At 47.1% G+C, this 26,317-nt stretch overlaps 1 protein-coding gene and 1 long non-coding RNA gene across 7 annotated transcripts in view; one reads left to right on the top strand and one right to left on the bottom strand.

Moving 5' to 3' along the window:
- Nucleotides 1-268: 268 nt before the first annotated feature.
- On the bottom strand, nt 269-3,928 carry LOC135973098 (uncharacterized). Its single transcript, XR_010589798.1, has 2 exons — nt 3,859-3,928; nt 269-2,610 (listed from the first exon to the last, which is right to left on the bottom strand). It is a non-coding gene; the product is annotated as an uncharacterized LOC135973098 (long non-coding RNA).
- Nucleotides 3,929-13,721: 9,793 nt separating this feature from the next.
- KIFAP3 (kinesin associated protein 3) overlaps nt 13,722-26,317 on the top strand; it is a 144,898-nt gene continuing 132,302 nt past the window's right edge. For 2 of the 6 annotated variants that reach the window (XM_005283382.4, XM_005283380.4), the window contains exons 1-3: nt 13,722-13,907; nt 24,056-24,187; nt 25,588-25,742. In XM_005283382.4, the coding sequence (XP_005283439.1) occupies nt 13,876-13,907; nt 24,056-24,187; nt 25,588-25,742 (319 nt within the window). In that variant the 5' untranslated portion in view covers nt 13,722-13,875. The remainder of the gene's footprint in view (nt 13,908-24,055; nt 24,188-25,587; nt 25,743-26,317) is intronic. The other 4 variants (XM_042851345.2, XM_065554642.1, XM_042851338.2 and 1 more) reach the window with 3 other exon arrangements.

Below are 26,317 nucleotides of genomic sequence, written 5' to 3'. Positions count from 1 at the left end.
GACTGGCCTGGTGTAATCCCTTATTATGCTTAGTCAGTCACCTTATCAGGTGGCATTATTTTATTTTAGCTAATAAGGTTCCATGAGGATTTTTATACAGACAGATGATTTAAAAGAGGGTCATAGAAAAGACATGCAGCGACTTATTTCCTTGAGAGATAGACCCTGGATTTACCATGCAGAAATGGGTACAGAGGAAGAGATCCTAGAAGTGGAGACTATAAGTCTCAGACTTTTTCCATCCCACAAGATAAAAAATAATCTATTAAATTTATAATAGTTTGATTTTCTGGAGAAGAGCAATGCTGATGGATTGGTTTCGTTTATTTTTTATTACGATCCTGAAATAACTATAATGGATTCAGTCAGGCACTGAAGCAAATCAGATCCCAAAATATCTTCAGCAGGCAATCACAGTCCTAGCACTTATTGCCATGTTTTTTCGTACTTCAAGAGCCATTGACGTTCACAGAAAGATTCCTATTGACTTCAACGGGCTTTGGATCATGCCCAAAGGGCATCCATATCCTTTCAGTCAGGATGATTTTTGTTTTACATGAAAATAACAACAAAACAAGAAAGAACAAAAATAAAGTCTCCATGAGAGAGCACAATGTGTGAGTCTCCCCTACAGCAGACTGTGTCTGAGCAAGAGTTGGCTGAGAAATTCTATGTTTTAAATGAAAAATTTCAAATGGGATGAAAAAATTTCATTTTGTTTGAAAGTTTGGTGAAAGCTTTTTGTCTTTTGATTACATGAAAGCCAAAGAAATTTTTGGTTTTCAGTTTTTGAAAACCAAAAAAATAGGTTGGCTCATTTCCCGTCCAACTTGCTCTCCCTTTTATCCTTCCTCTTGACTTTATTTCTTCCACTGGAAAAGTGGGGATGAAGGAAAGAAAATAAGGAATTAGGCTGGGGGACTTCCCTCTATTTAAAGGAACAGTATATAACAAATAGAAAACAGATCAATGCTACATACAGCACACTTTACCTATGATCTGTAACTGTAGTTAGTTTAGGGATTCCTGTCTAGCTCCTGTCTTAATTCAAGATCACTATTCAATTCTGGCTTTTCTCCCAGTCTCTCTTTCGTACCATTGCACATCTTTTTATTTTTCCATCTCCATACATCCCTCATAACATTTCCTTCCACTTTAAATTCTCTCCCTCCTTTCCTTCCTTGTTTCTTTCAATAATGCCCACACGCTTTCCCACTCTGCTCTGTTTTCTCCCATTCATAACTCTTTTCTTTTAGCTACCTTCAACAGAGTTTTTATTTACAACCAGCTGGCCTGAAATCTTAAACACAGGCCTTCAGAGAGCATGTTGATTGAAATACACCTCTGGTATCCAGCACCTCTGCTTTGCAGCCAGCTCTGTCTTAGGCTCCATCTACACTGGCAAGTTTCTGCACAGTAAAGCAGCTTTCTGTGCTGTAACTCCCGAGGTGTACACACTGCCAAGCCACTTAGTGCACAGAAACTGCACAGTTGTAGCACTCTAAAAAAAGCACCCCGGTGAGAGGTGTAGAGCTTTCTGCGCCGGGGGTACAGCACCACAGTGCCAGTGTAGATACTGTGGCGATTACAGCGCTGCGATTGGCCTCTGGGAGGTGTCCCACAATGCCTGTTCTCACCTCTCTGCTCATTGGTTTGAACTCTACTGCCCTGCTCTCAGGTGACCAACTGTCATCCCCACCCCATACATTCCTTTGCAAATTTGAAAGTCCCTTTCCTTTTTGCTCGGTTATGCATGCAGTGGTCTCAGTGCATCTTTCCAGGTGACCTTACCTCCTCCACGCACCAGGCAATTCCCCGCTTGCAGCAATGCCAAGCTGCTGGACCTCATCAGAATTAGGGGAGAGGAGGCTGTGCAGTCCCAGCTGCACTCCAGCTGTAGGAATTATGATACCTACGGACAGATTTTGTGATGCATGATAGAAAGGGGCTATGACTGGGACACATTGCAGTGGAAGGTAAAAGTGAAGGAGCTGCATAATGCCTACCACAAGGCGCGGGAGGCAAACCGTGGCTCTGGTGCTGCACCCATGAGCTGGATGTGATACTCGGTGGTGACCCCACCTCCATTACAAAGGCCCCTGTGGATACTTCATTGGCTCACATGCCAGTCAAGAGTGGACTGAGCCAGGAGGAGGAAATCTTGGACGAAGAGGGGGAGGGGGACCCACAGGCAGAGGATGGTTCGGAGGCCAAAGATGCATGCAGTCAGGAGCTCTTTTCTACCCCGGAGGAGCCTAGCCAGTCACACCAATCGGATCTTGGTGAAGCGCAAACAGGAGAGGAGGCCCCAGAGAGGTAAGTGGATCTGATTTTGGGAATTGCTGAAGCAATTTGTTGGGGGCAGGAGGGTTGCAGAAATCAGGCAGCAATCCGTTGCCGCAGGTTCCTCAGCAGAGCTGCTTTGTTTCTTGCCCCATTAACGGTAACTTTCCCACGCCACTGTGCTGTCATGGGGGTGGGGAGGGGAATCATTGATGCACACAAGCGAGCTGCATAGAGGCCAGGATGGAAGCCGCAGGTTTGGAGAAGACCTTCCCTTGATTCCCTGCTCACCCTCAGCAGCGAGATATCTTCCATATTGATCACATTCTGTGGAAAGTGTGGGGACAGGAATGATTATCAAGGCCCCCCACCCCCACAGTGCTAGTTCTCCTCAAGAGCCATGTTCCCAGTGTACAGCAGGGTCCGGGAAGAGTGATTCACCCTGCCCCTGTGGCTACTCACCATTTTGGGGGTCTTGTGGCTCATGTGTGCTTGCCTGAGGTCAGCCAGTTAGTGACAGGTGTGTGAGTACTGGCTGTGTTTTAAAGCACTGAATCAGTGTTGTCTGGTTTGCAAACAATACTGCTTCTTTAAAATGTTGCATTTAAACTTCACAGAGATGACCTCTGATAGCCCTGGTCTCTGGCTGTTCAAACTCAGCCTCCAGGCGCTGAGCCTCTGTGGTCCAGCCCTGAGTGAAGCTTTCACCCTTCCCTTCACAAATATTATGGAGTGTACAGCACGTGGCTATAAGCATAGGAATATTGTCATCGGCCATGTACAGCTTCACATACAGGCATCGCCAGTGAGCTTTTAAACGGCCAAATGCACACTCAACAGTCATTCTGCACTTGCGCAGCCTGTGGTTGAACCACTCCTTGCTGCTGTCAAGTTGCCTAGGGTTACCATATTCAAACATTTAAAAAAGAGGACACTCCACGGGGCCCCGGTCCCGCCCCCGGCCCTGCCCCAACTCCGCCCCTTCCCCGCCCCGGCCCCACCCCAACCCCACCCCTTCTCCGTCCCCATTCCAACCCCTTCCCCAAAGTCCCTGCCCCAACTCTGCCCCCTCCTCTGAGCACCCCGCATTCCCCCTCCTCCCTCCCGCTCTGATCTTTGTTGAGGGTTGCTAAGTGCTTCCCTGCTCCCCACTCGCCCTGCAGCCTCTATGCCCTTGCTTGCCCTGCTCCTCCTCACCCTGCAGCCTTTGCACACACCCCGCCCCTGCAGCCTCTGTGCCCCCTGCTCCCCACTCGCCCTGCAGCCTCTGCACCCCCCTGCCTGCCCTGCCCCTGCAGCCTCTGCGCCCCCCGCCCCTGCAGCCTCGTGCCCCCTGCTCTCCACTCGCCCTGCAGCCTCTGCACCCCCCCGCCCCTGCAGCCTCTGTGCCCCCTGCTCCCCACTCGCCTTGCAGCCTCTGCACCCCCCTGCCTGCCCTGCCCCTGCAGCCTCTGCACCCCCCGCCCCTGCAGCCTCTGTGCCCCCTTCTCCCCACTCGCCCTGCAGCCTCTATACCCCCACCTGCAGCCTCTACACAACCCCCCCGCCGCCGCCTGCCCTGCTCCCCCCACTCACCCGGCAGAGGGAGAGCTGCAGGCTCCACGTGGACTAAACACTTCCGCGTTGCTCTGTGGGGGAGGAGGGAGCGGGGGAGGGACTCTGGCTGCTAGAGGCCCTAGTGGCTGCGAGCGGCTTTCAATCAGGCCAGGCATCCAATCAGCTGCGCCGCACTCCGCAGGAGGGGAAATCCCGGACATTTCTACTTCATTAGAAATCCCCCCTGCCATTTATCGGACAGCCATTTAAGGCTGAAAAAGCTGGACATGTCCGGGGAAACCCGGACGGATGGTAACCCTAAAGTTGCCCCATGTACGGCTTCATAAGCCATGGCATTAAGGGGTAGGCGGGGACTCCAAGGATCACAATAGGCATTTCAACTTCCCGTATAGTGATCTTCTGGTCCGGGAAGAAAGTTCCTGCTTGCAGCTTCTTGAACAGACCAGTGTTCTGAAAGATGCGTGCGACATGCACCTTTCCAGACCAGCCTGCATTAATATCCATGAAATGTCCATGGTGATCACAAGTGCCTGTAAAACCATTGAGAAATACACCTTGTGATTAATGTACTCAGTGGCTAGGTGGTCTGGTGCCAGAATTGGTATGTGCGTGCCATCTATCACCCCTCCGCAGTTAGCAAAGCCCATTTGTGCAAAGCCATCCACAATGTCACGCACGTTGCCCAGAGTCACAGTCTTTTGGAGCAGGATGCGATTAATGGCGCCGCACATTTCCATCAACACTAATCCAAGGGTCGACTTTCCCATTCCGAACTGGATAGTGACCGATCGGTAGCAGTCTGGAGTAGTCAGCTTCCACAGTGCAATCACCACGCACTTCTCCAATGACAGGGCAGCTCTCATTCTTGTGTCTTTGCACTGCAGGGCTGGGGCAAGCTCATCACACAGTCCCATGAATATGGCTTTCCTCATGCGAAAGTTCTGCAGCCCTGGCTCGTCATCCCAGATGTGCATCATGATGTGATCCCACCACTCAGTGCTTGTTTCCTGAGCCCAAAAGCAGCGTTCCACTGTGGTCAGCACCTCCGTGAAAGTCACAAACAATCTCGTGTCATAGCTAGTACACGTGGCGAGATCAACGTCACACTCCTCTTGACTTTGTAGTTTAAGGAATAATTCCACTGCCACTCGTGACGTTTTGGTCAGAGCGAGCAGCATACTGGTCAGCAGTTCGGGATCCATTCCTGCAGCCTGAAAGAGGCAGGGTGCGCAGTACACAAACTTTTGAAAGGTGGCGCCAAATGCAGATGGAAGCCCAGGGTTTGCTGGGATGCGAAGCAATGCATCACAGGACATTGGGACTGGACCCAGGATGCCCTGCGAACCCCTCCGCTTTCCCACAAGTCTTAGCGGCAAAAAAGAAAGAGATGCTCTGTGGGATAGCTGCCCAGAGTGCACTGCTCCAAATAGCGCTGCAAGTGTGAACACGCTATTGTGCAGGCAGCTGTCAGTGTGAACACACAACAGCGGTTTTCCTTCTGCGCTCTCTGAGCAGCGCTGTAACTGCTGGTGCTGTAACTTTGCCAGTGTAGACATGCCATTAGATTTCACTCATCCAGCCTCATATGTCCTTGTCCCGTCAATATACACCATGAACTGAATGATATCACACCAGAACGAACAGAACAGCCGGGATCATATAATGCAGCATGAACAATCAAGAGAATGTCTGTGCAACTAGCGCTAGTGCAGCAGTTGCCTGGCAGCATGATTGTTAAAGAACTTGCCAAACATAAGAATGGCCATACTGGGTCAGACCAAAGGTCCATCCAGCCCAGTATCCTGTCTACCAACAATGACCAATGCCAGGTGTCCCAGAGGGAGTGAACCTAACAGGTAACGATCAAGTGAGCTCTCTCCTGCCATCCATCTCCACCCTCTGACAAACAGAGGCTAGGCACACCATTCCTTACTCATGCCTTACAAGGTAAGGTTTCTGGTGTTCGCGCAGTGTAGTCATCCAAACCCAGCATCATCTGATTCATAGGGAGAGGATTATCGGTTTCTAGCACCACTTGTGGCTCTAGTGCTACAAAGAGGGCAAAGCTGAGGTCATTTTATTCTAGACTCTGTCAGGCTGAGATAGGCTCACTGCCATTGCAGCCCCTATCAAACAAGATGGCAAATATCCTGCTTTAGCCCCTGCATGATGATACACTTGGATTGCAAAATTTGTGTTACGGATCACCTTTAGAATGTTCCTTCCCTTGCATTTCTCACATTTCATACCATTTTACATTTTCCGAGTCCTAAAGCTTTGGCCATTTTTTTTAAAATGAGTGCCTAAAATTAGCCTCCTGTGTTCATTTTTACGCCCCTGGAAAGTGGCCCTATTTTCAAAAACACTGAACACCCCACAGTTCCTACTGAAATCGATGGAAATTGGAGCATTCAGCACTTCTGAAAAGGAAGCTTATTTAAAGACTTATTTAGCTGCCTAAGAGCTTAATGTTAGGCTCCTGCTTTTGAAAAATCCTAGCCCTTGTTTGTAATCACTGAGACTGACTGAACAAACCTAGGTTTGAACACGTGGTCACACACAATTTACTTTGCCCTGCAATAGAAGGTAACTGAAAATCTTACCATGCTAAAGAGAATGACGATAACAAAACAACATTTTGTCCTGACAAAGCTTTATAAACTGGGTGTTCAAAGGTAGTCCTTTATATCATATGGTGCATTTTCATTAATGGGACACATGCCCAGAGGAGAGGATGGATGCTAATAGATATTTTTATAAATCTGAAGCAATAAATAATGAAAAGTGAAAAAGCTGTAATGTTCTACGATATTGTTAGATGTTCTGTTTTTATTCTTAATATCCTGCTATTAAAAGATCAAATGTCTATTTATGCCTGTTATCTATTTCTGTATTAACTACTTGACTCTGTGTGAATATTATTTCCAGTTATTTGCTTGTTCCAGGTCTATCAGTTGAGGCCCTGATACTGCAACAAGAACTGCACAGACACCACCCAGTTTGTTTTGCAGGATTGGGACTTTATACATTTGTTACTTTGCTAATAGATACCAGACCCAACACCCTCTTCTGCCACCAAGCCCCAGTCAACTGAAATAAACAAACTCTGCCATGAATTTCCTCCAAAAATCCCAAATAAAAGTAAATTAGTAACATTATTAAGAACCAACCTGAAATAAAAATCCTACTCTGAGTGGGGTTTCTACCTGGGAAAGGCAGAAAGGCCAGAGACTCCATGCAGTCCACTAGAGACTTCGTTATTGCTATGGATTTTACATGGAAGGTGCTCAGATACTAAGATGAGGGGCAGCGATACAAAATCCATAGATGGAGGGATGTGCAATGTTTGCAGAATACGCACAGAGAAGTTAGATAAAATATCAAATGCTCTTTCTGGAGGGTTGCAACGTAATACTACTATATTTTTAAAAATTCAGAATGATAACACAGAACCCCAAAATGAGATAGAAAACAGGCTGCTCCCTACAGCAGTGAGGAGCCACTTTGCTTCAAACTGGCTCTTTTTGGACTCACTCTGATCACATGCTTTCCTACAGAGCCCCTGCACTAGCCAGGAAGCAGGACCAGGAAACCCCTTGCTTTTAAAATTATAGCTTACAATTCCAACCCCACATTCTCGATACTCCACAGCATGGGCCTGCGCTATGAAGTTCATATCTGGATTCCAGCTTTGGTACAGGCCCATCTCTAACAGAGATATAAGACAAGGATAGAATAACTCAAAGGGATCCCCAGAAGTAGATTGGAAACAATTCTGATAGGAACAAACCTCAGTTAAAGGCAGTTTCCATGAGGACATCCTCATTAAAAATATCTCCTGACATATCAGAACAACGTAAACCAGATTTGTGTTCCAAAAATGATGCTGTATGGATGTTCTATAGATTGGCTGGGACGGGGAAGGTATGGAGAGAAAATGGAAAATTCAGTACTTGCTTCCACAGTGCCGCTTTCCCCATCCTACCCACTACTCTTCTGAGATTTGCAGCCACTGCTGTGAGTCATAGTGATGTCACAGTTCAGCCAGTTGTGTTCTGGGTATCAGCAGTGGTGCTGGTAATCAAGGAAGAGGATTTTGCTTTAAGATGCCTTTCTGACTCAGGCTGTTTTAGGGCTGGGATCATCAATGAGAGCTAAAGCGAAAGGCGCGGTAGAAAGATGACAGCACAACTGGCCATAATGGGGGCGATACCAGGACAGGAAGAGACCCTGGATCCTCTCCCAAATATTGTAACCAGGTAACACTAACCAGTCCTATGGGAAATGCTAAATGGATGGCCAGGGTGGAAACATACATAAAGCTGGCTCACTCCTGCTACGCTGAAGCATCAGGTGGAGAACATTGCTGAAGGCAGGATTCCAGACTGTGGCAAGACTATTGGTGAGAAGAGGCTAGGAAGGAAGTAGGACTAGGACACAGCTCACACCAGAGTCCAATAGCATTGCTGCTAGACCATAGCCACATACTGCAGCCAGTAGCAAGGGATGGAGACTGAATCAGAAACTTTTGATTTTATAGATATTTTTAAGAGGCATTTCTGTTTTGCTGGGCCTAACCTTTCTCAGTGAATTTTGGTAAGACTGCAGTGGACTTAAAGCAGAATGGGGGTTAATTTTTCTTTGTTGGAAGGAAAAACACTGACCTAGAATTATGCCGCTAATAATCTACCAGGCTTTATTAGAGTCTGGCTGGGGATACTGATTATCCAAAGTTGCATTCTGTTTGATCAGCTGGGGCTATTTCATGATGCCACAGCTGTAAACCCACTCTCAAAGATGCACAGCTGGGACTCATCACTGATTTCTCACAGCAAGAATACTTTCACCCAGGATGTGAAATTCTGACATGAGAAACTGTGATGATAATAAGTTACAATGTGGGCATGAAGGGAGTTGAGGGGAAAAGTGAAGGAGGAACAAGTGATAGCTTTAAACTGCCAGGCTGCACTTCCAGCAGCAATTGTGGTCCTGTCAGTGTAAAAGCAAAATTGGGAGCAGCTCAATAGTCCAAATGAAGTTTTTGATAAAAGAAAGTGAATTAATACTAGCTGCTGACCCACAAATTGCTGCTGAAAAGGCAGCTGGGTTTCTGGGGTTACACTGGCACCCTCCCAAACAAATGTATCTTCTATTATTAGCACTGTGAAATGAATATTGGCACCTTTCCCCGTGTGGTATGGGCAAAGCCAGAGCAGAATCTAAAAGGGTCGACATTAACAAAAAGATTGTTGTTGGGTTCCTTCCCCACTCTGAACTCTAGGGTACAGAAGTGGGGAACCACATGAACGCTCCCTAAGCTTATTTCTACCAGTTTAGATTAAAACCTGGTACGCTGCCACCACCAAGTGATTTAACAAGAAACAGGGAAAGGACCAATTGGAGTTCCTCTTCCCCCAAAATATCCCCCCAAGCCCTTACACCCCCTTTCCTGGGAGGCTTGAGAATAATATCCTAATCAATTGGTTACAAAGTGATCAAAGACCCAAACCCCTGGGTCTTTGGACAATGGAAAAATCAGTCAGGTTCTTAGAAGAAGGATTTTATTAAAAAGAAAGGGTAAAAAATCATCTCTGTAAAATCAGGATGGAAAATAACTTTACAGGGTAATCAGATTCAAAGAGCCCAGAGGAACCCCCTCTAGCCTTAGTTTCAAAGTTACAGCAAAACAGGGATACCTCCCTCTAGGAAAGGGAACATTCACAAGTTGAGAAAAACAAAGATAAACTAATATGCCTTGCTTGGCTATTACTTACAAGTTTGAAATAAGAGAGACTTATTCAGAAAGATTTGGAGAACATGGATTGATGTCCAGTCCCTCTTAGTCCCAAGAGCGAACACCCACCAAAACAAAGAGCACAAACAAAAGCCTTCACCCCCCGCTTCCCCCTCCAAGATTTGAAAGTATCTTGTGCCCTTGGTCCTTTGGGTCAGGTGTCAGCCAGGTTACCTGAGCTTTTTAACCCTTTACAGGTAAAAGGATTTTGGTGCCTCTGGCCAGGAGGGATTTTATAGTATTGTATACAGGAGGGTTGTTACTCTTCCCTTTATAGTTGTGACATGGCTCCCAAATCACAGATAGTGTTGGACAGCCAGTTCCACACTGACTGTGATTTCTTCCTGGAGCTCTAGGAGAAAACAGAGTTAATAAGAAACATGCATCTTTAGACATACTACCGATCATATAAAAACTAACAATATGTCCCACATTCCAAGAACAATTTTTAACCAGTTGATTCTGGGAAACTTTCACGGGAGAGTGCATCAGCCACTTTGTTAGAAGCTCCCAAAATGTGTTGTATTTCAAAATCAAAATCTTGGAGAGCCAAACTCCACCTAAGAAGTTTTCTGTTATTGTCCTTGATGGTATGAAGCCACTTCAGGACAGCATGGTTGGTTTGTAGTTGGAAACGCTGTCCCCAAATGTATGGGTGTAGCTTTTCCAGCGCATACACAATGGCGTAGCATTCCTTTTCGCTGATTGACCAGTGGCTTTCCCTCTCAGACAATTTCTTGCTGAGAAACATGACAGGATGGAATTCTTGATCCAGTCCTTCCTGCATTAAAACTGCTCCCACACCACGCTCGGATGCATCTGTGGTTACTAGGAACGGTTTGTCAAAGTCTGGGGCCCTTAGCACAGGTCAGACATGAGTGTCGCTTTAAGCTGGTTAAAGGCCTTCTGACACTCTTCAGTCCACTGAACTGCATTTGGCTGTTTCTTTTTGGTTAGGTCTGTCAGTGGGGCAGTGATTTGGCTGTAGTGCGGTACAAATCGCCTGTAATATCTGGCCAAGCCTCAGAAGGATTGGACCTGTTTCTTTGACTTTGGGACAGGCCACTTTTGGATAGCATCCATTTTGGCCTGTAGGGGGTTGACAGTTCCTTGACCCACCTGGTGTCCAAGGTAAGTCACTCTGTTTAGGCCTATTTGACACTTTTTTGCTTTAACAGTTAGTCCTGCCTCCCTTATGCGCTCAAAGACTTTTTGCAGATGCTCCAGGTGTTCTGCCCATGAATCAGAAAAGATAGCCACATCGTCAAGGTTGGGTGACAGCAGATTCTCCCAATCCCGCTAGGAGACCATCTACAAGCTGCCCTTGTTTGTGTAAAGTTGCCCACATGATTTGCAAGATATTTTGCAACACCATGCTCTGGGTGTTCAGCAGAGGCTGGGAGTGGATAACTGGGAATAGATCACTTAATGATTGCCTATTCTGTTCATTCTCTCTGAAGCACCTGGCACTGGCCACTGTCGGAAGACAGAATACTGAGCTATATGGACCATTGGTCTGACCCAGTCTGGCCGTTCTTATGTAGGATTGGGGCTTTGGTGCTTTCTTAGACTGTAAGCTCTTTAGGGCTTATAGTCCCTATCTTTTTGTGCTGTGTTTAGCACAATGGGTTCCCTGTTTATGACAGGGTCTCTAAGGTGCTACCACAAAACAAATAATAATATGGATTGCCTTGTTTAAAATAGTCAGGTTGAGAAAAAAGAAGATCATAAACACTGGGTATGGGAGGGGGAAGCAGATGGTTCATGCAATGTGCATTATTTTTTGTCTATTTAAGAACAGTTGCGTTTCTTTATACTGAGAGCCAAAAAGGCCTAGTGGACTGAGCAAAATCAGAGTGCTAATCTAAGTTTTACCATATGTGATGGCCACAGGCAAATTGCTTCACTATGTGTCAGTTTTCCATTTGTAAGAGAGAGATACGTACATAATTACTACATATCAAAATTGCTCACATGCATATGTTTTGCAACATCAGGCCTATGTTTGCATATGCTTCTGAGATTTTAAAATGAACCCGTTTCAGTATTTCCAACCACAAAAGTTTAAAGATCATGAGCCAGGCACCCAAAAATCCTGAGTTTGGCTTACAAATCATGATATAGATGGATAGATATAGTTCTTTGTCTACAGGTTTATGATCCTTTAGCAGGGCAGGCTCCAGGCACCAGCCTACCAAGCATGTGCTTGGGGCGGCACCTGGAGGGAGGCGGCGCTCCGGCCCGAGAGTGGGGCCGCGACCAGTCTCGCTGCCCTCCCCCCGGCGCTCGGGCCGGCCGGGGAGAGCGGGGCCGCGGCCAGGCTCGCTCCCCTTCTCCCGGCGCTCCGGCAGGCCGGGGAGATCAGGGCCCCGGCCAGGCTCGCTGCCCTCCCTGCGGCACTCCGGCTGGCTGGGGAGAGCAGGGCCACAGCCGGGCTCGGAGCCAGCCCTGGCCTTTAGGGCGCCCACAGATCACATTTTCAAGCTTTTCTCTGCAACCCTAAGGGCTAGAAACTTTGTTTTTAAGCGAAAGCTGAAAGTCTCACCTAATCACATGCATCCAGGAACTGGGGCTTTAAGAAAAACACTAGCTATTGTGAGACTTCTGATAAAATTGCAAGAGTTTAGTTAGCTGAATGCAAATGAACAAAATATACCATGGAGCTTTCAATAATCCCCAAAGGAAACTTTACCAAACTGCTGCAACACACAAAACTCTCTTCCTTACTGTGCTTAAATGTGGGAAATTTCAGCCCATATGTGATTTGTTTGGGATTATTTTTTATTTACACCCAGAGCATTTTTTTAAAGAAGCCCTGCACAAACCAGAGATGGTGGCTTCGTGGCTGAAATATCAGGTTTTTTACTTATGCTTTGCTGAAACCATCCAAGGCAGATAAATTGAGTTCCTTCACTTTACTCTGCAGGTAGGAGACTTGGATCTGGAGAGGTGCAGGTCTGGCAGACACCATAACGCTTCAAGGAAGAGTGGGTGTTTGTCCTAGCGTCTTTGCCCCTGCTGTCTGTCTGCAATAGGGTTGTTTTCTAAGCAGATTTAAAAATGGTTCCCAGCATTGCCGACTCTCACAATTTTATCACAAGTCTTGTAATATTTGGTGTTTTCCCTCAAGCTCTAGTTCCTGGAGACAAGCGATAGTATGAGAATCTCAGTTTTCATTAAAAGATACTTCCTAGCCCTCATGTTGTGGAGAAAAGCTGGAAAATGTGACCCAAGTGTAACCTAGAGTCTCAAAACAAAAAGGCAAAGAAAAAGAGCCCCAATGTTATTATTTATGAAAAGTCTCATGATTTTTTTCTTGCGTGGTGTCAAGTATCAGAGGGGTAGCCATGTTAGTCTGTATCCACAAAAACAACGAGGAGTCTGATGGCACCTTAGAGACTAACAGATTTATTTGGGCATAAGCTTTTTTTTTACCCACGAAAGCTTATGCCCAAATAAATCTGTTAGTCTTTAAGGTGCCATCGGACTCCTCGTTGTTCTCATGATTTTTTTGGTGCCTGACTCATGACTGTTGGATGCTTGAGGTTGGCCATACTGGGTGCAACTTACACTGATCACAGCAATGGACCTGGTGCTAAGCAATTTAAGGTGGCCTGGACTGTTTATACTGAAACCAGTTCAGTATAAACAGATCAGGATGCCTCCACATAGGGTGTGAAAATAGGGATGCTTTTTTGAGGGGTGGGGGTGGGTATAGTTGCCCATATAAGACAAAGCCCCTAATAATGGGACATCTGGTCACCCTAACTCCACACCAGGTCAGTCCTATGACTGGGTCTGGAACTAGGGTAGCTGAACTGGTCTTCACACCAGTTCTGCCCCCAGAGGCTGTGTCACGTGCTGGCCCCCTGCTTGACCCACAGGGGGAACTTGTGGCTGGTGCAGCCTGGGTAGGGGGCCCTGGGCAGGGAAGCTGCTGCACAGACTCAGCCAGGGAGCCCGCCCAACCTTGCCAGGGATGGCCATGAGCTCAGGCAGTGTCTCCTCCCTGCCTCCAGGGGGCGATGTGCAGGTCCCGCTCCTCTGAGCCCAATCTCGTTCTGCACAGGCAGCGCCAAATCAGTCCCGCGGGGACGACGCGGCCTGCGGTCTCACTGCGCCTGCGCGCTAGTGAGAGCTGCACGGGCCGGGTGCTGTGTGCGGGCGGGGCTGGCGCTGCTCTCACCCTGGTAACAGCGGCCGCTGCAGAGCCGCCCTCGGCCCGGCACCCCCGCGGCACCATGCAGGGGGAGGACGCCAGATACCTCAAGAGGTACCGCCCGCCCCGTGCCGGGGGGCTGAGTCAGGCCGGGGCAGCACCGGAGTGGGGCGGGTAGGGTTCGGGGGGAGGGATGGGGTCGGGGGAATGGGGTCTAGATGGGGGATGGGTAGGGTTAGGGGATGGGTGGGGTTGCGGGGAGGGTCGGGGGAATGGGATCTAGATGGGGGATGGGTGGTGGTAGGGGAGGAGGAGGTATGGGGGATGGGTGGGGTCGGGGAATGGGGTCAAGATGGGGGATGGGAGGGGAGATGGGGGATGTTAGGGGAGCGGGGATGGGTCTGGATGGGGGATGTTAGGGGAGGGGGAGTGGGGTTGGGGGATGGATAGGAAGGATGGATGGGCTTATAGGGGAGGTTGGGTTGGGTGGGGAGTGGGTAGGAAGGTTGCCTGGGGTTGTAGGGGATGTTCGGTTGGGTTTGGAGTGTATAGCTGGGTGTGCACTGTATGGGTGAGGTGTAGATAAGGAGGGCTGGCTGGGGATCACTGAGCAGGTGGGATGGCTGAGTAGCAAGGTAGATAAAGGGAGGGTTATGGAGGGGAAGGGTGGATCTGAGGGATTGGATGGTTGGGCTTTTTGGGAGGGATAGAGTGATGAGTGGATGATTGTCTGCTGACACCATTGTTTAATGATGAAGCTGCCCCAGTTAGAGATTAGGATCCATCTAGCCTAGTATCCTGTCTTTCAGCGATGTCTGTTACCAGCTGCTTCAGAGGAAAATGCAAGCAGCCCAAGAACAGTTATAGAATATTCTGCCCATTGGGAAAGTTTCTTCTTAACCCCTGTCAGTTAGTGGCTGGTTTATCCCATACGCATGAGCCCTTATAATTTTTTCCTACCCTATGTAATTCTGGATTTTCTCATTATCCATCATTTTTTAACCCTTCTGAGCTCCTGGTGATCTTCTTCCCCCCTGCTTATCTTCTGCACTGTTCAACAGCCTTTGCAGAGGTTTGATTGGATATGTTGGGACACCCTAGTCACATACAGAGTTCTGTTACCCCCTTGTTGCTTAGAATGTTTACTTGCATATGTCAAATTATTAAGATCCTTGATTTTAAAATGCACTGAAAACTACCAATGATTTCTGATGGCCATTGATTCTGCTGTGAAGATATGATCATAGCTGAAAATTGAGTGGTCATCTAGTGTTCAAGTTGCAATGGCCATCTCAAAGTTAGGGTTGTCCTTACCCATATGCAAAGTACGCAGCTGCATAGGGCACCAGGAAATTTGGGGCACCTGCGTGCAGGTGTGTGCTGCTCCAGCCCCTGCTCCGGCTCTTCCCCCAGGGCCTCCATCCCACCTCTTCCCGCCCCCATTCCCCTGAGGATTCCAGAAGCAGTTGGGCCTGCACTCACAGGTAAGTAGAGCGACCTGGCCCCAGCCTGCTCCGCTCCCCTGGCTCCCAGCTGCGCCGTCTGCGAGTGCTGGGGGATGGTTTCCCCCCTCCCCCCAAGCCTGGGAGCCAGGGGAGCAGAGCAGGCTGGGGCCGGGTCACTCCACTTCCTGCAGGAAGTGGCCAGCCCCCGTCCTGCCCGTCCCCCACAGAGGCCTGGGGCCAGCCAGCCCCTCCCCCCCACACACGGAGGCCTGGGGTGGGGCCCCACACAGCCTCCCCCCCCCCCCCCCCCCCCCCGTTGAGGCCTGGGGCCACACCCCTACCCCCACACAGGCACGAAAATAGCTAGGGATGGCCCTACTCAAAGTAGTACCTATCTTAATGTGTATATTCTATACAGGCCACTTTTGTGATCTCGGCGGAATTTTTTTCCATTGTTTTCAACAGCAGACTTTAAATTTTTGTGTTCTAGAGAAACTGCCTATTGTTTGGCATGTCTCTGGGCAGATGTGCAAGCATAGCTCTCCTCTGATTTTTCCCTTGTCATCCTCCATGCAGACTCCCACCCCAACCTTCTGTCTGGGTCACTGTTGTAAGTTGTTAGTGTATGGGGGATCACAAGAATTTTTAGCTTTGTATATGCACAAAAATGGCACCAGTTTAACAAAATTAAATTAAAAAAAAATTGATTTAAACTGGAGTAAACCCCTATGTGGATGCTCTTAATTCAGTTGACACTAGAGCTAAATCGGTGCAAATTTTGTGTATAGACAAGATTTTCCTCTTTTAAGCCTTAATAGAGATTCATGTCAATTTCAAGAACCAAGCAGGCAAGTGAAGTGAAGGGACAGGATGGCATGGCTGTATCATACCAGCAACCTGGCACAATCTTTGTCCTTCAAACCTTGACGATCATCCAACATTTGGATTTTTTTTCAAGTAGATGGATGGCTGCAAAAGTTAATAAGAATAGAAATGTTTCATTTATTTAAAAAACAAAAACATTTCCTTTGTGGCACTGGATACCCATATATACTACATTTGTTCTAGTGGATAGTAAATGTTGATAAGTGCAAAGAAATGTTCAGAGCTTATTTATTGCTTTTCGGCTGTAATCTCAAAGCACATCTCAAAGTTCAGGCTTTGAGATGAGGATACTGAGGTACAGATGAAAGAGCAACTTCCCTCGCAATGATTGGGCCTATCCGCATGCAAGAGGAAGAAAATGGCCCCCAGGCCACAGAGGAGAGGCTACTCTAGCCTGATAAGTAGAGCATAGCCTGTGACCCATTATGTGGTCCCCTCCCCTGGCACAAAGAAAGTAAAGTAGAGGATCTCCACAGCAATAGGTCCCGTGCTCACCTATGCTTCCACCCTACATAGGGGCAGATTCCATGAGGAAAAAACTTGAAGGCAGTGCTAAAACTCATTGTGGGTCAACTAATTTGCATTTACTCATTGCATTCAGGGCCGGCTCCAGACACCAGCCTACCAAGCATGTGCTTGGGGCAGCACCTGGAGGGGGGTGGCGCTCCGGCTGGAGAGCAGGGCCGCGGCCGGGCTCGCCGCTCTCCCCCCGGCGCTCCGGCCGGTCGGGGAGAGCGGGGCCGTGGCCGGGCTCTCCGCCCTCCTCCCGCCGCTCCGACCGGCCGGGGAGAGTGGGGTTGCGGCCGGGCTCGGCGCCCTCCCCTGCCACACTCCCCGCCAGGGAGCTGGGGACGGCGGGAGGCTTTTTTGCCTGGGGCAGCAAAAAAGCCAGAGCCGGCCCTGATTGCATTCATTGACACTCAGTACTACTTTAAAGGTGAAATTGTAAAAGGGAGATCTGCCTATTTCAGCTATTTCATTTTAGATGCAGTTGTGATAAAAAAATATAGTACCATAGAGTAACAACTATATTTATTGCTCAAGCATGAGAATTCAAGAATAGTCCAGAAGGAAAACAGGCAGTCCTTAAGAAAGAAGTATGAAATAAAAAAGTTTACCAACCTGAAAATCCTGCATGTTGGGACATGTTCCTTTCATTGTCTTCAACGAAGCTTCCTCCTGAGAAGGAACATTTCTCATGATGTTTCATTTGGGCAACCAGGCCTTGCATTTCTTTGTTGCACTGTTTGCATTTTGCATGCATGCCTGTCTTACCCACAGGTAGAGGAACTTCATTAAATATTCCCAAACTGGGTCTCTTTTATGGCCTGCCGCCATTATAGGTTTTCCCTTCTAGTGAGAGAATGGTATGGTAGATCTCAAATCTATGAAGGCTACACTCAGAAAGACCTCAAGACTTCTGGAGTATGCTGCTCAAACAGTTTCACTTTTGTTTCTGTTGCCTCTCCCTCTCTTCTCACATTTATCTCCAGACTTCTTCTCATTGTCCAGATCTATTCCTCCCCCAACAATCTTCTATTCATTGAACTCTTTGAATTTTACACTTTTAGAGAGAGGTAAGGGATTGACTCTGTGTACACAAATTTGCAGAGAGACAATAGGGTTGAGGTCTGTTATTTCTCACCACTATATATTATGTATTTATTTAAAAACATTTTTGCTGTTAACAAGCATGTTATCTCTGGAGTCACAAATCCACAGTTTGAGAACTGCAAAACTAAACATCTCTGATGGTATCTTCTAGACTGAGCACTGAGTCCCATTGGGTAGATAGAAAGATTAACCTAAATAATCTATACCGAAGCCCCTGTAACCCCATAAGGGTATGTCTACACTACGGGATTAATCCGAATTTCTATAATTTGAATTTTGGAACCAGATTGTATAAAGTCGAATGTATGCGGCCATACTAAGCACATTAATTCAGTGGTGTGCGTCCATGTACCGGGGCTAGTGTCGATTTCCAGAGCGTTGCACTGTGGGTAGCTATCCCATAGCTATCCCATAGTTCCCGCAGTCTCCCCCGCCCATTGGAATTCTGGGTTGAGATCCCAGTGCCTGATGGGGCAAAAAACATTGTCACAGGTGGTTCTGGGTACAGCCTCACCCCTCCCTCCATGAAAGCAATGGCAGACAACCATTTTGCGCCTTTTTTCCTGGGTGAACACTGCAGACTCCATACCATGGCAAGCATGGAGCCTGCTCAGCTCAAGACAGCAGTCATGAACATTGTAAACACCTCGAGCGTTCTCGTGCAGTTTATGCTGAGCCAGGACCAGAAAAATGAGGTGAGGAGGAGGCGGCGACGGCAGCGCAGCGACAAGCGTGATGAGGACATGGACACAGAATTCTCTCAAACCGCAGGCCCCGGTGCTTTAGAGATCATGTTGTTAATGGGGCAGGTTCTATCCGTGGAACACCGATTCTGGGCCCGGGAAACAAGCACAGACTGGTGGGACCGTATAGTGTTGCAGGTGTGGGACGATTCCCAGTGGCTGCGAAACTTTCGCATGCGTAAGGGCACTTTCATGGAACTTTGTGACTTGCTGTCCCCTGCCCTGAAGCGCCAGAATACCAAGATGAGAGCAGCCCTCACAGTTGAGAAGTGAGTGGCGATAGCCCTGTGGAAGCTTGCAACGCCAGACAGCTACCGATCAGTCGGGAATCAATTTGGAGTGGGCAAATCGACTGTGGGGGCTGCTGTGATGCAAGTAGCCAAAGCAATCACTGAGGTGCTGCTACGAAAAGTAGTGACTCTGGGAAATGTGCAGGTCATAGTGGATGGCTTTGCTGCAATGGGATTCCCTAACTGTGGTGGGGCGATAGATGGAACCCATATCCCTATCTTGGCACCGGAGCACCAGCGTACCCAGTACATAAACCGCAAGGGGCACTTTTCAATGGTGCTGCAAGCACTTGTGGATCACAAGGGACGTTTCACCAACATCAACGTGGGCTGGCCGGGAAGGGTTCATGATGCTCGCGTCTTCAGGACCACTACTCTGTTTAAACGGCTGCAGCAAGGGACTTACTTCCCAGACCAGAAAATAACCGTTGGGGATGTTGAAATGCCAATAGTTATTCTTGGGGACCCAGCCTACCCCTTAATGCCATGGCTGTGCATGAAGCCATACACAGGCAGCCTGGACAGGAGTCAGGAGCTGTTCAACTACAGGCTGAGCAAGTGCTGAATGGTGGTAGAATGTGCATTTGGCCGTTTAAAAGGGTCGCTGGCGATCGTTACTGAATCGGTCAGACCTCAGCCAAACCAATATCCCCATTGTTATTGCTGCTTGCTGTGTGCTCCACAGTCTCTGTGAAAGTATGAATTATGAATTATGAAACATTTAGAGGAGAGGAAAGTGATCAGGAACAGTCAGCATGGATTCACGAAGGGGAAGTCGTGCCTGACTAACCTAATTGCCTTCTATGATGAGATAACTGGTTCTGTGGATGAGGGGAAAGCAGTGGATGTGTTATTCCTTGACTTTAGCAAAGCTTTTGATACGGTCTCCCACAGTATTCTTGCCGCCAAGTTAAAGAAGTATGGGCTGGATGAATGGACTGTAAGGTGGATAGAAAGCTGGCTAGATCGTCGGGCTCAACGGGTAGTGATCAATGGCTCCATGTCTAGTTGGCAGCCAGTTTCAAGCGGAGTGCCCCAAGGGTCGGTCCTGGGGCCGGTTTTGTTTAATATCTTTATTAATGATCTGGAGGATGGTGTGGACTGCACTCTCAGCAAGTTTGCAGATGACATTAAACTAGGAGGCGTGGTAGATACACTAGAGGGTAGGGATCGGATACAGAGGGACCTAGAGAAATTAGAAGATTGGGCCGAAAAAAACCTGATGAGGTTCAACAAGGACAAGTGCAGAGTCCTGCACTTAGGACGGAAGAATCCCATGCACTGCTACAGACTAGGGACCGAATGGCTAGGTAGCAGTTCTGCAGAAAAGGACCTAGGGGTCACAGTGGACGAGAAGCTGGATATGAGTCAACAGTGTGCTCTTGTTGCCAAGAAGGCTAACGGCATTTTGGGCTGTATAAGTAGGGGCATTGCCAGCAGATCGAGGGACGTGATCGTTCCCCTTTATTCGACATTGGTGAGGCCTCATCTGGAATACTGTGTCCAGTTTTGGGCCCCACACTACAAGAAGGATGTGGAAAAATTGGAAAGAGTCCAGCGGAGGGCAACAAAAATGATTAGGGGTCTGGAGCACATGACTTATGAGGAGAGGCTGAGGGAACTGGGATTGTTTAGTCTCCAGAAGAGAAGAATGAGGGGGGATTTGATAGCTGCCTTCAACTACCTGAAGGGGGGTTCCAAAGAGGATGGAGCTCGGCTGTTCTCAGTGGTGGCAGACGACAGAACAAGGAGCAATGGTCTCAAGTTGCAGTGGGGGAGGTCCAGGTTGGATATCAGGAAAAACTATTTCACTAGGAGGGTGGTGAAACACTGGAATGCGTTACCTAGGGAGGTGGTGGAGTCTCCTTCCTTGGAGGTTTTTAAGGCCCGGCTTGACAAAGCCCTGGCTGGGATGATTTAGCTGGGAATTGGTCCTGCTTTGAGCAGGGGGTTGGACTAGATGACCTCTTGAGGTCCCTTCCAACTCTGATATTCTATGATTCTATGAAAGTAAGTGGGAGACCTTTATGGCGGGGTGGGAGGCTGAGGCAAATCACCTGGCTGCTGATTATGCGCAGCCAGACACCAGGGCGATTAGAAGAGCACACCAGGAAGCGCTGTGCATCAGAGAAGCTTTGAAAACCAGTTTCATGACTGGCCAGGCTACAGTGTGAAATTTCTGTTTGTTTCTCGTTGATGAAAACCCGCCCCTTTATTGACTCATTCTCTGTAAGGAACCCACCATCCCCCTTCAATCACAGCTTGCTTTCAAAGGAAATAAAGTCACTATCGTTTAAAAATAATTTATTCTTTATTAATTGATTATAAAAAGAGGGAGAGAACCCAGGTGGGGTTTGGGAGGAGGATCAGCGTGAAGGAAAAGGCCACTAAAAAAAGTTAAAAAAATGACAGCCTTTTGCTTGGGCTGTCCATTGGGGTGGAATGGGAGGGTGTACGGAGCCTCCCCCCGCCCACGTTCTTACACGTCTGGGTGAGGAGGCTATGGAACATGGTGACGGGCGAGGGGGGTTATACAGGGGCTGTAGCGGCACTCTGTTATCCTCCTGCCGTTCCTGAAGCTCCACCAGATGCCGGAGCATATCTGTTTGCTCACGCAGCAGCCCCAGCGTTGCATCCTGGCTCCTCTGATCTTCCTGCCGCCATCTCTCATCTCGAGCGTCCCTCCTGTCCTCACGTTCACTGGCTTCTTTCCTATATTTTGAAACTGTGTCCTTCCACTCATTCAGATGAGCTCTTTCACTGCGGGTGGATTCCATGATTTCTGCAAACATCTCGTCTTGCATTTTCTTTTTCCAACGCCTTATCTGAGATAGCCTTCGGGACGGAGGAGGGAGGCTTGAAAAATTTGCAGCTGCTGGACAAAGGGAAAAAAGGAGAGAATTTTTTAAAAAAGATACATTTTGCAAAACAATGCTTATACTCTTTCACGGTGACCAACACTATTCACATTACATAGCACATGTGATTTCTGTGCAAGGTCGCATTTTGCCTCTTAATATTGAGTGCCTGTGGCTTTGCTGCTAGAGATCACAGACGCAGGTCCAGGCAACAGAATTCAGCTTGCATGCGGCCATGGTAAGCCATTGTCTTTTGGCTTCTGCGCCCACCTTTCCCACATACCAAGCAAAGCCCGTTGAGTGCTGTGGTTTTCCTGTTAACCTTCAGCAGCAGAAAACAAACTACCCCCCCCCCCAATCCAATTCTCTGGATGATCGCTTTACCCCTCCCCCCACCGCGTGGCTGGTATCAGGGAAGATCCCTGCTAGCCAAACGAGAAAGGCTCAGGGCCAATTCCCCTCCTTCCTCTCCCCTCCCCCCGCGTTTGGCTAACTGCAGGGAAGGATTTCTTTTCAGCCACAGGCAAACAGCCCAGTAGGAACGGCCACCTCTGTCCCCTTAATTAAATTCCCGTATTTCAACCAGGTTACCATGAGCGATATCACTCTCCTGAGGATTACACAGCGAGATAAAGAATGGATGTTGCTTGAATGCCAGCAAATACCGGGACCATATGCTGCCAGGCTTTGTCATGCAATGATACCAGATTACTTGCTGCAAGCATGGCGTGATTAAGTGTCCTACCTTGGAGGACGGAATAAGGCTGCACTGCCCAGAAACCTTGTGGCAAGGCTTTTGGAGTACCTCCAGGAGAACTTCATGGAGATGTCCCTGGAGGATTTCTGCTCCATCCCCAGACACGTTAACAGACTTTTCCAGTAGCTGTACTGGCCGCGAATGCATCCCAAGTCCTCAGGGCAAAGTAATCATTAAAAAACGCTTGCTTTTAAAACAAGTTTTATATTTTAAAAGGTAAACTCACCTGAGGTCCCTTCCATGGGGTCATGGTCTTGGATACTGGGTTGGGAGGGTACTTCAGTCAGGCTGAGAAAAAGATCCTGGCTGTTGGGGGGAACGGAGTGCTGGGTGCTCTCCGCAAGCTCGTGCTCCTCCTCCTCCTCCTCCTCTTCCCCGTCCGCAGAATCCTCAGGTGTAGCTGATGAGATTATCCCCGCCTCGGAATCCACGGTCAGAGGTGGGGTAGTGGTGGCGGCCCCCCCTAGAACTGCATGCAGCTCGGCGTAGAAGCGGCATGTCCATGGCTCTGACCCGGAGCGACCGTTTGCCTCCTTTGTTTTTTGATAGGCTTGTCTGAGCTCCTTGACTTTCACGCGGCACTGATCTGAGTCCCTATTGTGGCCTCTCTCCATCATGCCCTTGGAGATTTTTTCAAAAGTTTTGGCATTTCGTCTTTTAGAACGAAGTTCTGCTAGCACTGAATCCTTTCCCCATATAGCGATCAGATCCAGTACCTCCCGTACGGTCCATGCTGGTGCTCTTTTTTTATTATCAGCTTGCATGGTTACCTGTGCTGATGAGCTCTCTGTGGTCACCTGTGCTCTCCACGCTGGGCAAACAGGAAATAAAATTCAAATGTTCGCGGGGCTTTTCCTGTCTACCTGGCCAGTGCATCCGAGTTCAGATTGCTGTCCAGAGTGGTCACAATGGTGCACTGTGGGATTGCTCCCAGAGGCCAATACCATCGAATTGCGGCCACACTAACCCTAATTCGAAATGACAATGTCGATTTTGGCGCTACTCCACTCGTCAGGGTGGAGTACAGAAATTGATTTTAAGAGCCCTTTATTTTGAAATAAATGGCTTCGTTGTGTGGACAGGTGCAGGGTTAATTCGATTGAATGCTGCTAAATCCGAATTAAAGTCATAGTGTAGACCAGGCCAAGATTGGGTCCCTAATCCATAAACTATTGGAACTCATTTACAAAACTTTTCTTAAATTTTACATGAATATATTCTCACAGTATAGAATTAGAATTAGAATTTATAATCCCTATTCCACGGTGAGATATCTTTGAACTATAATGTATCTTAATTAAAACTCTCTTTAGATAGGATTTTTCCTCAAAGTATTTTATCAAAAAAATCTGTGTTAATAAAAATCTGATTATTATGTTTTATATTTTTTAAAAAAAATCGTTGATTCTTATCCACCCTGACACATACTAGAGCCGATAGACACAGAGGTGACTCTTATGCTAAGATTCTTGTGTAAATTGAAAGAATATGGGAGAGACCATGTGCTAATGCAAAGAAGACCAAGGCTGGGTTTATGCTATATAGGTAGAATCTGTCTCAGTAATACAAACTACTTGATCAGAGATGTCCAATTCGCATCGACCTGTTTTCCCAGATATTTCTTGGGCTTGTCATTTAGTCAGTGATGAATTTGTTTTTCTGCCTTGTAGGAAGGTAAAAGGAGGTAACATAGATGTACACCCTTCCGAAAAGGCCCTTATTGTTCATTATGAAGTGGAAGCCACCATTCTTGGAGAAATGGGGGACCCCATGTTGGGGGAGCGAAAGGAGTGTCAAAAAATGTAAGTTCATGGCACACTCTTGGGGTTATTTCTTAAAGTTAAAATGTCCTGGAATTCTAGGCTATGAGTTCTTAAAATTAGTGTTCTATTATATTATTTCCTTTGTTACTGAAACTTTTTCAAACTTCAGAACATTTTATTAAATTAGTATTAAGTCTGGGAATAACATATATGCATAGTTGTTTGCAGTGGTGTTGTAGCATATATTCATTGTAATATTAAACTTTAGTTCTTATATAGTGTTTTCCATCTCAAGGTACATTGTAAAGGAAAATAATTATCATTCTACCCATCTTACCTATGGGGAAGCTGAGGCATGGAGAAGTGAAGTTACTTTCTCATGGTCACACAGTGGTCAATGGCACAGCTTGGGATAAAACCCAGATCTTCTGAAGCCTACTCTGGTGCTCTATCCATTGGGATACACTGCCTTCCTTATTTGGAGTATGTGTATGTCCGGTTGATGTTGGCAATTTCAATGTTATCTGCATTTTCTTTCTACAGGGTACAGTTGTTGTGCCCTTTGTAGTTAAAGTTGCCTAAGCATTTCTGATGTAAAAGGCCCTTTTCCAGTAACTTCCTCAGACTTTTACCTAGAAGGTGAAACTTTCCAAGTCTGCTTTTTGCTTGAGGGCGAATTTGTTGTTGTTGTTGAAAGATCAAGCATATGTGTCTGAGTGGAGGGGTTCTTTTTTAAGAATAAGGAACCATTTCATTGTATAAGGAAATATTACTATTGCAGATTTTTTGAACACACTAAAAATGTTTGTCTGTTTTGCAATGAATCCATGCTATTCCATCTAGGACTCAACAGAAATCCTTTTATTCCACCTCCTGGTCTGTGCTTACAGATAGATATCTGCTCTTGCTTACTCTCTGTCACTGGTATGATCTGTGATTTTTGAGTCCTTTATGGCAAAGTAGACTTCTCTCTATGGCTGTCATAATGCAGTGTGAGGAGATTCTGCACAATCAATACTGACAGACGATTTTATTTCTGAAAGATATTTTTTCTATGCTATACTTTGGGAGTTTCCTTTGGAAAGTTACCTTTAGATAACTTTTTTGGAAATAGACCACTGACTCCTTATTTGCTGCTGTGACTTGACTGGATAGGAGGCATTTGCTAATGCAGCCATCTCTAAAGCTGCTGTTTGACCAGCTGGTGAGAAATGATCCTGCCCTGTTAAGTCCATTTGACAGACAGTTGCTTGCTGTTATGAACTCCAGGGTGCCACTGCTTTCTGATCTTGGCTGTTCTAAACTGTAGCATGAGCATCAGATGTCTATAGATCATCTCTGCCTTGACAAACTCATGACTATATAAGTTTAAATTGAAGCGCTGAAGATGCAAAAATCTTATCAACTAGGGATAAAACAATCTGACCTGTGTCTTGCAGCATTCGGCTGAAGAGTCTTAATGCAAACACAGACGTTGCTTCCCTGGCTCGAAAGGTGGTGGAAGAATGCAAGCTCATTCACCCCTCCAAGCTAGCGGAAGTGGAGCAGCTGCTGTACTATCTGCAGAACCGCAGAGATGCCTCTTCCGGGAAAGGTAAGCAATAGAGAGAACGGGGGAATGGGGAGCTGGAATGTAGCAGCTATAGCGATACTCTGTATTTTGGGGTTTCTAATTCAAATGCTACTTTCCCTGATACTCAGAAACCTGAGGAGAGAAGGGGAGTGTGTGTTTTGTGCTGTACATGGAAGAATTGACAGAATCTTGTGGGGGAAAAGTTGTCATTTTGATGATCAAAGTACATTTTGAATTTTGATTAGTCAAACTTAATATTGATACTTCTCTTTCAATTTTTGTGTCTCGGTTAAAGTTTTCTGTTCTAAATGGTGAAATGATTATTTCAGATAGTGTTATAAAGATGATGATGGAATTATTTCCATGAAAATAACAACCTCTTCTCTTTTCTGTTACAACCAGTTAATAGGATAGATGCTTTCTAATGTCTTTATCTGGAAGCTATGGTTCAATGCCTGTTAAATTGCAGAGTCAACAGGTTCTTTATAGTACCAGAAGGCCTCACTTTGTCTGCTAACAGGGCTGTACTATTACACCCTAGCTTTATTTAAGCCTCTGTTTAACATCCGGTTCAGCAGCCTTCAGTCCTGAGGCAC

Source organism: Chrysemys picta, chromosome 8, assembly GCF_011386835.1.
Source record: "Chrysemys picta bellii isolate R12L10 chromosome 8, ASM1138683v2, whole genome shotgun sequence".
Taxonomy (NCBI): Eukaryota; Metazoa; Chordata; order Testudines; family Emydidae; genus Chrysemys; species Chrysemys picta.
Note: the sequence above shows the minus strand (reverse complement) of the source record. Positions and strands in the feature narration are given on the sequence as shown.